At 48.2% G+C, this 16,903-nt stretch overlaps 1 protein-coding gene across 1 annotated transcript in view; it reads left to right on the forward strand.

The window, feature by feature from the left end:
- Positions 1 to 947: 947 nt before the first annotated feature.
- Positions 948 to 16,903, forward strand: part of SETD7 (SET domain containing 7, histone lysine methyltransferase) — a 119,640-nt gene continuing 103,684 nt past the window's right edge. The window contains exon 1 of the mRNA XM_068279637.1: positions 948 to 1,089. Coding sequence (XP_068135738.1) covers positions 1,050 to 1,089 — 40 coding nt within the window. The 5' untranslated portion in view covers positions 948 to 1,049. The remainder of the gene's footprint in view (positions 1,090 to 16,903) is intronic.

Raw genomic sequence — 16,903 nt, forward strand, 5'->3', positions numbered from 1 at the left:
CTCAAAAAAACGCTCTTGTGGGTTCCAGCCCTAAGGGCTTGTTACGCTACCAGCGCTTTTCTAAGTGCTAGTTACTTGAAAAGCTTTTGCTAATATACTGCTATGGGTGAGACCATGCAAATGCTTTTGTTTCTAAGACTTCCAGAGTTTAAGGTTAAACTTGAAGTGATACAGAGACAAGCGTTCATAAAGATTTTTACTTACCCGGGGCTTCCACCATCCCCATAAGCACGGATGCGTCCCTCAGCGTCCTCGCGATCAGCTCCGGTATTCTGCTCAGTCGGGCCCAGTCTGACTCAGTGATGTGCAGTAGGCCCCCTGCTGAAGTCACTTAGCTGAATACCGGAGCTAATTGCCAGTTAATGGAGGACTACGCTAGGACGGCGAGGGACGCATCTGTGCTTATGAGGCTGAAGGAAGCCCCAGGTAAGTAAAAATCTCTGGTACACTTTAAAGAAGAACTCTGCCATAACTCAACTCGGTCTGTAACAGTGTCATAGTAACACATCTTACAAGTTACAACCTACAAGCTTCCATACAGACAATTGGTTACACTGCATACTATGTAGCATTTTTGTTTGTTTGTTTGCTATGCAACAGCTTACTGAAAGCATAAAATCATGAAAGATACTATGTGGCATTTGTAATCAGTGAAATGAAAGCATTATATGCCCCAGAAACCTCCACTCTGTATGTATGTATGGAGTACTTCTGTAATGAAAATAAATAAAAAGTTTAGTTGCAGCTAAAACAAGTGATTAGCTCCCCCCAAGGAACTGATAACTACAAAATAGGTCAGAATTCTGGGAAATCACAGGATGCCCTAGTTGGGCAAGGTGATGTCACCAACTGCTTATAGAAGAGAGATGGTGCAAGTAACGAGAGTCAGACACAAAGACTGCAGACGAGTCTAGAAGAGAATAAGCCTTCTGTGTCGCTGTAGGGGGCGCTATTTCCCAGGCAGGCACAGCCGTCAGTGGGAGGGAGAGGGTGCCTGAGAGTCGCACGCAAGCTGAATAACTTGCTGCTTGGCAGTGGCGGAGGAAGCCATGGATAGCGATGATGAAAACGTGGAGGAGACTGTGGAAGGTAGGTGCTTTGTTTCTGCGCCTGCTATTGCCTCGCTTTCTCCCATGCATTGCATCATGCTTGTTACACGAGGTGATCCCGAGACACAGAAACACGGGGGGGAGAAAGTGGGGGAGGAAGATGTCGCGCACCACACAATATTGGGTGACAGCTTGACTAGATGTGAAACTTGCAAGTTGCAGTGTCGCTCTGTTGTGGCAGAGGAAGAAGCTCCTCAGCCTGGGCTCTTGTGTCCGCAGAGCTCTCATAGTATAGATAGGGAGTCCTGCAGCCCATAGAAGGGAGGTGGTGGGGGGAGTCACTCCATGTGTTCAGCAAGTCTTCCAGACTCCATCCTGATCCCAGAATAAACATCACATATCCACAGTCAGCTGCGTAATCAGAAAAGTGCTGCTGGAAAGCCCGGAGCCACTGGATCGGCCTAGCGCTGGTACTGTGAGGCCAAAACACATTGCAACTGCTAATGAATACTATGACAAATGCAGTACTTTTAATATGTATAATTGCCTGTTACAGGTAAGTAAGATGGCAATATCTTAGCTCCTCCTTTTAGTCCTACGATACGTGTTTGATTTATTTCTATAAGCGTTCTACATGTTGTCATCACTGAAAACTTCCAAAGCCCTGATGTGTTGGGTTACATCCTGCTGGCGTGTTGTCATCATCGCTGCGATGCACTCTTTAGCATATACATGTGTTGGCTCTTTAACAGGAACTGCAGCTCAACGTGAGAATTCGTACATTTTAGAATAAAAAAACAAACAAACAAAACCCTTCTTTGTGGCCTGTTGAATACAATCTAGACACCAGTGAATAGCGGCACGAGAAAGGATTCTATTTTCAACTGATTTGCTGTTGTTTTTTGTCTGTACATGAGTGGGCCTTGTTTTACCAGCTGTTTACAGATCTGGTAAGATCAGAGTCTGTTTAAAGGTGGCCATACATGGTACAATTTTTTTTCATCCAATTTTACCAATTCTATGTAGTATAAGGGAACTGCCTAAATTATCCTTTCCGTATATTCACTTAATACTACATAGAGATGGTAAGATTGTACGCACAAATTGTACCATGTATGGCCACCATAAAGGGGGTTGTAACACCCCAAAATAAAAATTGGCTAAAATTAGTTAGTGTCCCAAATCTATATGTAAACCACTTAAAAAAAACAAAAAACTGGTCTTTCTGAACTATGCCTAGCCAATAGGATTGTTGGAAGTTGTTTTATGTTTTCAAACTACAGTAAACAAGCCTATCTCAAAATGCACATAACAGAACCTTCCCATTTCAGATAAGATAAGGACCCTTTGAAGAGTTTACACAGTGATGCAGGCCTGATATCTAGGTGATGTTTGCTGTGGGAGGGACAGTAATCTGTAAAATAAGCAGTAGATATAACTGAGTTGGGTTTAAAAAAAAAAAAAAAAGGAGTAAAGGGCAGAAATGATGTCACTTTTGGCATCACAGAGAAACTATAAAATGAATATGAGCAGAAATATTATTTCCTTTTTGTTCGTGTCACATTTTGCTTTATTCTGACAGAGAACACTAACAATAAGATGGGTAAGCTAAATAAATACATTTCTTATTGGATGATTTGCTTTAATTTTTTCAGATAATATGGAGTTTCATCCCGCAGGCAGCCTGATCAGAATGGAACATTTCCAGTGCGATTTCTGCGTCGCTTCCAGTTGCTGGCGATCCAAAATGCACTATTGCAATGTAAAGTGTATGGCAGGGATCTCTCTATAATGGGTATACACCATGAGATTTTTTGGCAGATAGATGGTTTGATAGATAATTTCCGACAGGTCTGATCTGATTTTTCGATAGTTTTACTGATCGATTTCTCATTGAAGTGAATGGAAATTAATCAGAAAATTGACTGGAAAGTTGATCGTAAAATCGTTCAGACAGTAAATCTGCTGAAAAATCTCATCATGTATTCCCAGCATAATGATTGCCAGTGATTAACGAAAATCTGCATGCAGCGCTTTTTTGCAATTGCGATTCATTGTTGAAGAATCGCAAAAAAAATTGTGGGAATTGTGGGCTGCATGGTGGTGTAGTGAAAAGGAATAGCACTCTTGCCTTGCAGCGCTGGGTCCCCGGTTTGAATCCCAGCCAGGTCAACATCTGAATAGAGTTTGTATGTTCTCCCTGTGTCTGTATGGGCTTCCTCCGGGCACTCCGGTTTCCACCCACACCCCAAAAACCTAGATAAATTAATTGGCTTCCCCCTAAATTGGCCCTACACTATGATACATGCACTAGAGGATACATACAGTGACATATGATTATGGTAGGTACCAGATTGTGAGCCCCTCTGAGGGACAGTAAAGGTGGCCATACACTGGCCCGATTCGCAGCCGTTTCAACAGCAGATTTGATTCTGGGATCAAATCTGCTGCCAATCTTTCGCGCTAAACGCACCCGCCGATCCGATTTCCTTCCGAAATCGGATTGGTCCGTCGATCGCGCCGTGCGGGAAATTACCCTCGATCGCCCGCGGGTATGGAGCGCGTCGCTAGCGGCGGCCGATCCGATCAGGTATACATTACCTGATGCTGGCTCCCGGGCGTCTTCTCCGCGCTGCACCCGCTCCATCCCGGCGCTTCATGTCACTGCAGTGACCAGGAAGTTCAAATAGAGGGCGCTCAGGAAGCGCCGGGATGGAGCGGGTGCAGCGTGGAGAAGATGCGGAGAAGATGCCCAGGAGCCAGCGTCAGGTAATGTATGCGGGGGGGGGGAGTGGGAGTGGGGGACAGGCGGCAGCGGCGGCTCCACAGATTGTGATCGGTTTCAGGCTGAAATCGATTCACAATCTGTTTGCAGTAAAGGCAGCCATACGATCCCTCTCTGATAAGATTCGATCAGATAGGGATCTGTCAGCTGGTCGATCTAATGGCAAATCGACCAGTGTATGGCTACCTTTAGTGCAGTTAGTGACAAGAAGACAATATACTGTGTGTGTGTGTGTGTGTGTGTGTGTGTGTGTGTGTGTGTGTGTGTATATTAAAACCCCTTTGTCTATGCGTCCCATCCCTGCACTTCCTGTGTGTGTGTCCCGTGTTTTGCGCTACTGCGCATTTGTAGGGAGGGATGCAGAGACTGAGGAGAGCTGAGGGAAGAAGGAAGGGGTGCGCGGTGACCAGTGTTGCCAACTCATCCCTTTAAATACGGACACTTATGAATTATACATGTCTTGTGGCTAGTTAGAGGCAGTTTAGGCACTGATTATGTGTGAGAAGCCCCAGAACCTGTATAACTTAATGTGTCAGTATTTAAAGGGATGAGTTGGCAACCCTGGCGATGACTGTGCAGCGGTCACGGGGGGAGGATGAGAGGGAAGGGAGGAGAGGCGGGGTTTCAACACAGACCTAGAGCCTGTTTTGAAATGGGCTTAGGTCTACTAGTAAATAAAATTGCTAGTGATTTTGGTAGCATTTTGTGATTCCCATTGTGAATGGGCCCAAACAGGTCTACTACTCTGTTCAAAAAATGATTTATATGTTGATACATAGGATGACAATTGTCCACCCAATCTCTTGTCAGCCGGAACATGCAATGTATCCATACATAAGCAGGCTACTTGCTTACTCCTCAAAGGAGAATGTAATCAAGAAAGTTATGCACTAAAGTAGATGTAAAGTGGGCAAGTGATCAGTCATTCTGGCAGTGTCCATTTTTTATATTTTAACCTCCGTGGCGGTATGATTATTTCCAGATTTTGGGGTCTTTTTAAAACGTTTCAGACTCTAAGGCCCAGTGCACACCAAAACCGCTAGCAGATTGTCAAAACGCTAGCGGTTTTGGGAGCAGAGAGCAGATATTTGGCCGGGTGCACACCAGGCGGATTTTGTATGCGATCCACCAGCCGCATCAGCCAGTGAAATCGCTTGGCTATTGTATTTCATGTGTGGTGCACACCGGCGGTTTGAGGTTTTTTAGCAAACCGCAAACGCGCAGCAGGAGGCGCGTTTGCGGCTTGGCAAAAACCTCAAACCGCCGGTGTGCACCATCCCATTGCAATACATTAGCCAAGCGTTTTTATAGGCGGATGCGGCCGGCGGATCGCTCCAAAAACCGCTCGGTGTGCACTGGGCCTAAAATCAGAAAAAAAACATGCCTCCAGACTTTCTGTAGCAGCCCCTGCTTACTCACAGCGCTGCAATTTTACCTCCGTCCTGCGGGTGGCGCTGTAACTCTGTGACGGCTCAATGACGACAATCACCCCTGAGCCTCGGAGTACAGGAAGGAGAATGGCTACCGATGTCTGGCTCCCCCGGGAGGTGAGTAAAAGCGCCCTGAGCTATCCTGAGCTACACCTGGGATTACCGCCAGGGAGGTTAAACTTCCGCTTGAATGGATATTTGTTGCAGCAGCTTTACATCACTGCTCTGCAGAAGTGAATTAAAGGGAAGATCCACAGAGTTTAAAAAAAAAAAATACTAATCCACTTACCTGGGGCTTCCTCCAGCCCATGGCAGGCAGGACGTGCCCTCGACGCCGCACCGGAGGCTCCCGGTCTTCTCCGGTGGCTCACTTGACCTGGCCAGGCCGACTTCCTGGTCAGGCTTTTCCTTGCGCTCCAACGTGCGTCTCACGCGCTCGCGCTGTCATCGGACGTCCTACGGACTGTACTGTGCAGGCGCAGAACTACTGCGCCTGCGCTGTACAGCCTGGAGGACGTCCAATGACGTCAGTGCGACCGTTGGAGCGCACAAGAGCCCGACCTGGAAGCCGGCCTGGCCAGGTCAGGTGAGCCACTGGAGAAGACCGGGAGCCCCCGGAGAGGCGTCGAGGGCACGTCCTGCCTGCCACGGGCTGGAGGAAGCCCCAGGTAAGTGGATTAGTATTTTTATTTCTCCGTGAACCCTCCCTTTAACCTCCCTGGCGGTATGCCCGTGCTGAGCACGGGCTATGCCGCCGGAATGCACCGCTCAGGCCCCGCTGGGCCGTTTTGCATAATTTTTTTTTTTTTTTTTGCTACACGCAGCTAGCACTTTGCTAGCTGCGTGTGCAATGCGATCGCCGCCGCTATTCGTCACGCCGTGGCCGCCCCCCCAGACCCCGTGCGCTGCCTGGCCAATCAGTGCCAGGCAGCGCTGTGGGGTGGATGGGAGTCCCCTTTGACGTCACAACGTCGGTGACGTCATCCCGCCCGTCGCCATGGCGACGGGGGAATCCCTCCGGCGATCGGAGGGGCTGGGGGGATGCTGCTGAGCAACGGCTATCATGTAGCGAGACTACTTGTCTCGCTACATGAAGAGAAAAAAAAAAAACGATTTGTTGCCCCCTGGCGGATTTTTAGCAAACTGCCAGGAGGGTTAAGATGTAACATGGCCCTAGGCAAGGTAGTACATTTGGGGCCCCCTTGTGGTCTTTTTGGTAAGATGAAGTGACTAAAGGTCAATGATAGAAGCAGATGGTGCTCTTGACACCCACCAGGCCCAAAGCACCTGCCTAGGTTACCTGGTGGATGATCCTGCGCAGCACAGTGGATCTACTTTAGGAGACTGCAATTTTGCTTTGTGAAGGCTGCTGGGAATCTGAAAACATATAAACATTTTTCAGACATAGGCATATGTGCTTTTAAGATCTATTACCCAAAATTATCTTTTGTGATTCCTTCTGGTGAGCATTTGGGCTCAGGCCTCTTTCAGTGCGACGTTAAAGTCGCATGTTAGAAAATGTTTCAATGCACAGCAATACTAAGTCTGTGCAACATTCACAGTGCACACGTTGTGTTTGTGTGTAATGTGTGGCGTTATTAGTAAAGTGCTGCATACTGTGCGTTATACACGTTATTAGCTACGTTAGACTGTTTGCACATGCTCAGTAATGACTTGGAAACATACTTTTCATTGCCTGTATGCGACAATAACGGGGTATTAAATTGCGTTGCGACTTTTTTGGGACGTTGCGTTGTAATTTCCGTTGCGACCTTAGCGTCGCATCAAAAAACTGCCACGTCCTACTGTGCAAGAAGCCTCAATGAAAAACACACACACACACACACACACACACACACACACACACACACACACACACACACACACACACACACACACACACACACACACACACACACACACACACACACACACACACACACACACACACACACACACACACACACACAGCACAAATAAAAAAAAAATCCATTATGTTTGCTCAGTGCTTTTGAACATAACAGGAAAATAACATCACCCCCCCCCCCCCCCCCTACCGTCCCATACAACAGCCTACAGGCATGAAACTGGTATGGTTGGATAGTGCTGTGTTTTCCTTCATGTTTGGTTAGTGCTACATTTGTGCTGCAAAAATTATCATTCTATCTCTTATAGTTCTTGTGGTTTTTGACATATTCACATTTTTATAAAGGTCAAAAGTTCACTCAGGCTTTTCAATGTTGTAGGGGGTGGAGTGAACTTCTGACCTTTATAAAAAAAAAAAAATTGAATATCTCAAACTACAGTATAAAAAGATGTCTGGGGAAAAATAATTGCTATTATCTTCAAAACAAAAGCAGCACAAAAATTTATTTTTACAGCACAAATGTAGCAGAATGTACCAAACCTGAAGGAATTTTTTGTGTGCTGATTGTAGGGGAAGGGGGAGGCGGGGGCAGCTTCACAGCACTGACCATTTGATTTAGAGATCAGAATTAGGGCTTGTTCACATTGTGAACATTTTTTTTTTTTTTTTTTTTTACGCACTGGCAATTTTTAAAAAATTGCCATATAAGCGCTTAGGCAATGTTGCTCTATGAGTGTTCTCACATGACCGATGAGCTTTGTTTCTGAGTGCAAACGCGGGTCCTGCACCATTTCCTGAGCGTTTGTGCTTCTATACAGGGTATAGGGAAATCGCAAAGCACTTGAAAAAGCACTTTGAAAAATGATTTGAGCGCTTTAAAAAAAAAAAAATAAGTAAATATTCAGTTCCAGGTCAAAGAGTTCACTTCCTGATTGCCCTCAGGAAGAAAATCTCAAATCGACGGGCAAAAGCACTTAAAAAACAACAACCGCAAATCGTTCTGAAAGCGCAGGGAAAAGTGTTTTAAAAAGTGCTTACAAAAGCGCTCAGCACTTGCGATTGCACTGGCGATTTTATATTGTGAACTAGGCCTTAGTTTTGACTTTGAAGCAAGTAAGTATGTGGCTAATCAGATTCAGAAACTAATGTTTCATTGGCAGTACACTATACTTTCACCCAAAATGATCACAAATGATAATTTCATGTGATAAGTCTATGTGCGTAGCTTTAGGCTGTATTAGAGCAGTCTTACTATCCTATGTTCTCTGCTAGCACAGCTTGCATGCTGGACTGACTGGCAGGCAGGACAGGGTAACAGATCTGACCGGCAGGACAGGGTAATGTTTGGTACACACAAATGAAATTTCCTGTCAGATTGATGGTCAAATTGATGATTTTTGACAAGTCTGATCTGATTTCCGATTTTTCTGATAGATTTTGTATAGAAGTGATCGGAAGATCCATCAGAAAAAAAACGATCTGCCTGTCGGAAATTGATTTGATCGTCAATCTGCAGGGAAATTGCATTGTGTGTAACAGGCATAATAGAAGTGGCAGGCAGGACAGGGCAACTGATCTGACAGGCAGGCACAACCGAGCAGTGTTAAAACAGACCAGGAGATTTGGGCACAGCAGGCGCCACCATAGGCCGTAATAGGAATTACATCTGTAGTGGCACACAGTGAGTAGAAGCGCCCGCTGCGCGCTATACTCTGCATTGAGCTTCCTGCAGCTATCCTGAGGTACACCTGGGATTACCGCCAGGGAGGTTAAACTTCCGCTTGAATGGATATTTGTTGCAGCAGCTTTACATCACTGCTCTGCAGAAGTGAATTAAAGGGAAGATCCACGGAGTTAAAAAAAAAAAAATACTAATCCACTTACCTGGGGCTTCCTCCAGCCCATGGCAGGCAGGACGTGCCCTCGACGCCGCTCCGGAGGCTCCCGGTCTTCTCCGGTGGCTGACTTGACCTGGCCAGGCCAGCTTCCTGGTCAGGCTTTTCCTTGCGCTCCAACGTGCGTCTCACGCGCTCGCGCTGTCATCGGTCGTCCTACGGACTGTACTGTGCAGGCGCAGAACTACTGCGCCTGCGCAGTACAGCCTGGAGGACGTCCAATGACGTAAGTGCGACCGTTGGAGCTTCGGCGCTGTCAGAAGACGGAGCTGAAGTTACTTTTAAAACGCTGTAATTCGGCCGCCAGCAATAGCTGGATGCTGAATTACATAATTCCCCACCATCCATGTCGACCTGGAGTGGCAATAGTAATTAACACCAGCGCTGGAGCAGGGTAAGCCGTATATCGGCTATATCCTGCGCCCAAGTCTCACAGCGGCTATTTCATAGGTACGCAGCAGGACAGGGTAACTGATCTGACAGGCAAACAGGACATGGTACCAGAACTGACAGGGTATCTTAACTGATCTGACAGGCAGGCAGGACAGGGTAACAGAACGGGCAGGCAGGACAGGGTAACAGAACGGGCAGGCAGGACAGGGCAACAGAACGGGCGGGCAGGCAGGATAGGGCAACAGAACGGGCGGGCAGGCAGGACAGGGCAACAGAGCGGGCGGGCAGGCAGGACAGGGCAACAGAGCGGGCAGGCAGGACAGGGCAACAGGGCGGGCAGGCAGGACAGGGCAACAGAGCGGGCGGGCAGGACAGGGCAACAGGGCGGGCAGGCAGGACAGGGCAACAGAGCGGGCAGGCAGGACAGGGTAACAGAGCGGGCGGGCAGGCAGGACAGGGCAACAGAGCGGGCAGGCAGGACAGGGCAACAGGGCGGGCAGGCAGGACAGGGCAATAGAGCGGGCAGGCAGGACAGGGCAACAGGGCGGGCAGGCAGGACAGGGCAACAGAGCGGGCAGGCAGGACAGGGTAACAGAGCGGGCAGGCAGGACAGGGTAACAGACCGGGCGGGCAGGCAGGACAGGGTAACAGAACAGGCAGGCAGGACAGGGTTACAGAACGGGCGGGCGGGCAGGACAGGGTAACAGAACGGGCGGGCGGGCAAGACAGGGTAACAGGGCGGGCAGGCAGGACAGGGTAACAGGGCAGGCAGGACAGGGTAACAGGGCGGGCAGGCAGGACAGGGTAACAGAATGGGCAGGCAGGACAGGGTAACAGAATGGGCAGGCAGGACAGGGTAACAGAATGGGCAGGCAGGACAGGGTAACAGAATGGGCAGGCAGGACAGGGTAACAGAACGGGCAGGCAGGACAGGGTATCAGAACGGGCAGGCAGGACAGGGTAGCAGGGCGGGCGGGCAGTCAGGACAGGGTAACAGAACGGGCGGGCGGGCAAGACAGGGTAACAGGGCGGGCAGGCAGGACAGGGTAACAGGGCGGGCAGGACAGGCTAACAGGGCAGGCAGGACAGGGTAACAGAACGGACGGGCAGGCTGGACAGAGTAATGGAACTGACGGGCAGGCTGGACAGGTTGCACGCTGAGCTTTCAGGCAGGCAGAACAGGGTAACAGAACTGACGGGGAGGCTGGTCAGGGTAACAGAACTGACGGACAGGGTAACAGGACTGACGGGCAGGCTGGACAGGGTAACAGGACTGACGGGCAGGCTGGACAGGGTAACAGGACTGACGGGCAGGCTGGACAGGGTAACAGGACTGACGGGCAGGCTGGACAGGGTAACAGGACTGACGGGCAGGCTGGACAGGGTAACAGGACTGACGGGCAGGCAGGAAAGATTGCACGCTGGGCTTTCAGGCATGCAGAACAGGGCAGGCTTCTCACTTGCACAATGGCAAACTCATGCATTTTTTTTCTGCTACTGCAGTCCTGCATTTTTCATTGTGCTATTTCAGATGCATCTTTTTTGCAGTTTGGCCCTATTGCCTACATTTTATGTACGAATCGCATGAAATTCACAAATACATATGAAAAAGTAGTACACTTATTCAGTTTTTAAAACGCACCCAAATCGCAACACAAAAATGCAGGGATTATGGCAAACACAGTAGGCATATAGAGATGCATTGTTTTGCCAAGTGTGACTCCTGCCTTTGGCGGCTGATTAACATGCCAAGGTAGCAAGGAGCGGGCAGGCAGGACAGGGTAACAGAGCGGGCAGGCAGGACCGGGTAACAGAGCGGGCGGGCAGGCAGGACAGGGCAACAGAGCGGGCGGGCAGGCAGGACAGGGCAACAGGGCGGGCAGGCAGGACAGGGCAATAGAGCGGGCGGGCAGGCAGGACAGGGCAACAGAACGGGCGGGCAGGCAGGACAGGGCAACAGAGCGGGCAGGCAGGACAGGGTAACAGAGCGGGCAGGCAGGACAGGGTAACAGAGCGGGCGGGCAGGCAGGACAGGGTAACAGAACAGGCAGGCAGGACAGGGTAACAGAACGGGCAGGCAGGACAGGGTAACAGAACGGGCGGGCAGGACAGGGTAACAGAACGGGCGGGCAAGACAGGGTAACAGAACGGGCAGGCAGGACAGGGTAACAGAACGGGCAGGCAGGACAGGGTAACAGAACGGGCAGGCAGGACAGGGTAACAGAACGGGCAGGCAGGACAGGGTAACAGAACGGGCAGGCAGGACAGGGTAACAGAACGGGCAGGCAGGACAGGGTAACAGAACGGGCAGGCAGGACAGGGTAACAGAACGGGCAGGCAGGACAGGGTATCAGAACGGGCAGGCAGGACAGGGTATCAGAACGGGCAGGCAGGACAGGGTATCAGAACGGGCAGGCAGGACAGGGTATCAGAACGGGCAGGCAGGACAGGGTAACAGAACGGGCGGGCAAGACAGGGTAACAGGGCGGGCAGGCAGGAAAGGGTAACAGGGCGGGCAGGCAGGACAGGGTAACAGGGCGGGCAGGCAGGACAGGGTAACAGAACGGGCAGGCAGGACAGGGTAACAGAACGGGCAGGCAGGACAGGGTAACAGAACGGGCAGGCAGGACAGGGTAACAGAACGGGCAGGCAGGACAGGGTATCAGAACGGGCAGGCAGGACAGGGTATCAGAACGGGCAGGCAGGACAGGGTATCAGAACGGGCAGGCAGGACAGGGTATCAGAACGGGCAGGCAGGACAGGGTAACAGGGCGGGCAGGCAGGACAGGGTAACAGAACGGGCGGGCGGGCAAGACAGGGTAACAGGGCGGGCAGGCAGGACAGGGTAACAGGGCGGGCAGGACAGGGTAACAGGGCAGGCAGGACAGGGTAACAGAACGGACAGGCAGGCTGGACAGAGTAATGGAACTGACGGGCAGGCTGGACAGGTTGCACGCTGGGCTTTCAGGCAGGCAGAACAGGGTAACAGAACTGACGGGGAGGCTGGTCAGGGTAACAGAACTGACGGACAGGGTAACAGGACTGACGGGCAGGCTGGACAGGGTAACAGGACTGACGGGCAGGCTGGACAGGGTAACAGGACTGACGGGCAGGCTGGACAGGGTAACAGGACTGACGGGCAGGCTGGACAGGGTAACAGGACTGACGGGCAGGCAGGAAAGATTGCACGCTGGGCTTTCAGGCATGCAGAACAGGGCAGGCTTCTCACTTGCACAATGGCAAACTCATGCATTTTTTTTCTGCTACTGCAGTCCTGCATTTTTCATTGTGCTATTTCAGATGCATCTTTTTTGCAGTTTGGCCCTATTGCCTACATTTTATGTACGAATCGCATGAAATTCACAAATACATATGAAAAAGTAGTACACTTATTCAGTTTTTAAAACGCACCCAAATCGCAACACAAAAATGCAGGGATTATGGCAAACACAGTAGGCATATAGAGATGCATTGTTTTGCCAAGTGTGACTCCTGCCTTTGGCGGCTGATTAACATGCCAAGGTAGCAAGGAGCTATTACCATTGTGACAATTATATTGGCCCAGCCAATGTTTAAATCTCACAGGCTTTCACACCAGTGCAGTGGTCATGCCTTTGCCAAAGCGGTAAAACCAAGCTGTGTGGTGCACATACACTCCACAAAAGTGCCCTTCACAGAGCAGGAAAGACTCTGACCTGGAAGATACCTGGGACAAGCGTGAGGCCAGAAACCCACTAGGAGCACTTTACTGAGCGCTTTGTGATTTGAAAAGCTCTTGCTAATGTAATGCTATGTGTGTGATCCCACTTGAGTGATGTGATTTTATAAAAATCCCCCATGGCATTGTATTAGCAAAAGCTTTTTCAAATTACTAGCGCTTAGAAAGCGCTTCTAGTGGGTTTCTGGCCTAATGCTGGGTACACATGTTGAGATTTCCCACTCGATTCGCGGATCGATTCGATTATTTCAAACATGCTCGATTGGTTTTCGATCGTTCCTGCCGTCGTTTGCATACTTAACATGAAAAAAACGATCAAAATCCAATCGAGCATGTTTGAAATAATCTAATCGATCCGTTTGATCCCGCGAATCGAGGGGGAAATCTCAATGTGTGTACCCAGCATTAGACGAGGAAGCCTGCAGAGCCGAGTAACAAGACAGTGCTGGATCCCAGTGGCCATAGATCTAATGGTTTTGTCTACTGGTTGACCAAGACACATCTCTCTCTGATCTAATCTGCAATCTTGCGGGAATTGGCATTGTGGCGCTGTCTCGTACTTATGCATTTGTTCTCCCACATGGCATGTGTGTCACGTCACTGGAGTGTGTGATGCTGGTAGTCACATGGGGCCTGAATGTGGAAGTACAAGGACAGCGCAGCGTGGTCAAGGAGGCTAAAGGCTCGTACACACGTCTGACTGAAGCCAACGACTGGTCCGACGGCGCCTTTCGCTGGACGGGTTTTCAGCAGACAGTACAGCGTGTGTACAGTCTGTCGGCGGACTGATAAGGCTGTTTCTGAATGATCCATCCGTGTGTGCGAGCCTTAAGTATAACTGCACAAGCATCAGGGGAGGGAGTGCAGTGGCCAAGGTTTCCAAAATGTTTGTCTTTCGTAATTATCACACGCCATTACCGCTGCACACCTGATCAAGCATGTTGGTCCAAGATTTTCCAATATGTCTGCTCGTATCGAGCCTGAAATTGGTCACATCGTCGATCATGCATGCTCTTAGCGGTACCAATTTTTATTTGATAATTATCAATTTGGTCGAAACAGCCGCCAAACAGAGTAATCTATGGACACCTTAACAGTTGTGCTGCCCAGTGCTGGAGCCACTCTCTGCCGAAGTTTGAATGCCTGGGCAGAGAACGTAGCTGTGCAGTTGGGTGTACGCAGCTACAGCTGTTGTGAATAGGTATAGTCAATAAGATAAAATAGGATATGAGCAGGGCTGTGGAGTCAGTACAAAAATCTTCCCACTCCAACTCAGACTCCTCAGTTTGTCTGAAACCACGACTCCAACTCCGACTCCGGGTACCCAAAATGGCTCCGACTCCTTAGTCTAATACTTAACAGGGCTGTGGATTTTGTATAAAAATCATCCGACTCCATCTCCTCAGTTTATGAAATCAACGACTCCAACTCCGACTCTGGGTGCCCAAAATTGTCTCGACTCCGACTCCACAGCCCTGGATATGAGATCGCACTACATCTCTGTCCAAAGGTGTAAATTCCAACATCGGTCTAGCATGAAAAAACCCCCAAAAATGCGTACGTACAAAAAGGGCGCCTGGACAAAAAGGGCGCGGGGTGTAAACTCTAAATAATAATTAATCATTAATAGGGTTTATAAATATAGTGTGCTATATTTCGTTTACAAATAATGTTTAACAAAATTATAAATCATTAAATAATGTTTATTAAATCGGAAATTGTGAAAACGTTAATCTTCCCTGTTTCAAAAGTTAAACTTATAATTACGTTTATAAAAAAACCAATAATATATGTTTAATTGTTATAATTGTATATTATTGTGAATAACCGTCATTTATGGTTTGTTCTTATAATAAAATCTGAAAATATTGTTTATAAAGATGATATAAATATAACTACGTTCGTAATAAGTGTTGTAATACATTAGTAATTATTACTAAAATTATACTAAAACTATACCTAAGCCTACTCTTACATAGAACCCTACCTGTACCTATCCCTAACCCCTAGACCCCCCTGTTGGTGCCTAAACCTAAGACCCCCCTGTTGGTGCCTAAGTAACCCTCCCTGTACCTACCCCTAACCCCTAGACCCCCCTCTTGGTGCCTAAACCTAAGACCCCCCTGTTGGTGCCTAAACCTAAGACCCCCCCCTGTTGGTGCCTAAGTAACCCTCCCTGTACCTACCCCTAACCCCTAGACCCCCCTCTTGGTGCCTAAACCTAAGACCCCCCTGTTGGTGCCTAAACCTAAGACCCCCCTGTTGGTGCCTAAACCTAAGACCCCCCTGTTGGTGCCTAAACCTAAGACCCCCCTTTATTATGTGGATAATAATGTTTTACTAATTGTGGATTCAAAAAATATTTTGCAATTTATGTTACGTACTGATCGCTTTATTTTGTGAATAATAATGTTTTACAAACAGTAAGGGATAAAACTTTAAATAATGTTTTAATTATTTAAATAAGATAAATATGTTTAGTATTTTCATAAACGTTATTCGGCACGGGTGCATTTTATAAACGTAAATCACCACAAGTTCAGTTATAAATCATTAAACATCGCCGGGCGCCGTTTGTAAACTTTATTTAGCTCCTGGCGCCGTTTATAAACTTTATTTAGCTCCGGCGCCCTTTTTTCCTACTCGGCGCCCATTAAACTCTATTTATTATGGGAGTGAATGGCGGCGCCCTTTTTGTCCACTAGCGGCATGCGCCCTTTTTTCCCAGCTCCCCCAAAAATTTGCACCAGGTGAACAAATGATTCAAAATCTAAAACTCAGTTACAAAAAATAGGGATTTCCACTTTATAAAATGTTCTTAATGGATATTATGTATTTATCAGGTCTCTACAAAGATAACATCCCTGATGGAGTTATATATCACTAAAGAAATGCACAAACTGAAAAACATATATATCAAAAAATATGAGATGGAAAGAAAAGTGGGTATGGTCCGACTATGCACAAATCACAAGATAAATTCTTTCAAAAAATACTTTATTAATCGTAGAAAATGTATATTTTAAAACACACAGTTAAAAATGTGCCCGCCCGCACCCCCAAAAAAACCCCACCTACACAGCCCAACTCCCCCAAACCCCACAATATCCCCACCGATAAATCAGGAACACCAGTACCCCAATAAGGATATGAATGGTTGGGGTGCATGCATCAATTGAGCCACTGAGGCCACTAATCCCTCCGCATGAATGAGATCTAAGCGCTTGTATCATAGAGTCCCCAGGCAATCGTATATTATATATCAAATGACCAGGAGCAGAGCATCCATCTTAGTTCAATTGGTCCATTTTGCCAACAAGTCAGCATAAAGGCAATATAACCATGTAGGATAGGATTATGATGCAGCCCAGTTGAATTGCCCAACAAAATTCAGTTCTTAAAGGCACACCAGCACATTGACCAGATATAGCAGAGTTAGTAAGCAGGCACTCAGTTGCAAACAAACATAGCTCCAGCTCCAGCTTTAATGGAAACAGACGCCTTACTTTGCTTTGCTGTTGAAAGGCAGTGGAAAGCAGCAGCCACATAAAGCAAGTTCAGAAGCAAGCAATACAGATGCAAGCAGTTGGCATAAACACAATTCCAATGTGTATGGATTCAAACAGTTCCTTGTCCATAAGGAAAGGTCAGCAATGACCAAGTGGCAGGCAAGCTTACGTGTTTCCAAGTACCATCCGGACAGAGCAGCAGCTGATTACTTGTTGTGTCCTGGCCAGAGCGCTGGTATGCCAAAGTGTCGCTGGAG

Source organism: Hyperolius riggenbachi, chromosome 1, assembly GCF_040937935.1.
Source record: "Hyperolius riggenbachi isolate aHypRig1 chromosome 1, aHypRig1.pri, whole genome shotgun sequence".
Lineage (NCBI taxonomy): Eukaryota > Metazoa > Chordata > Amphibia > Anura > Hyperoliidae > Hyperolius > Hyperolius riggenbachi.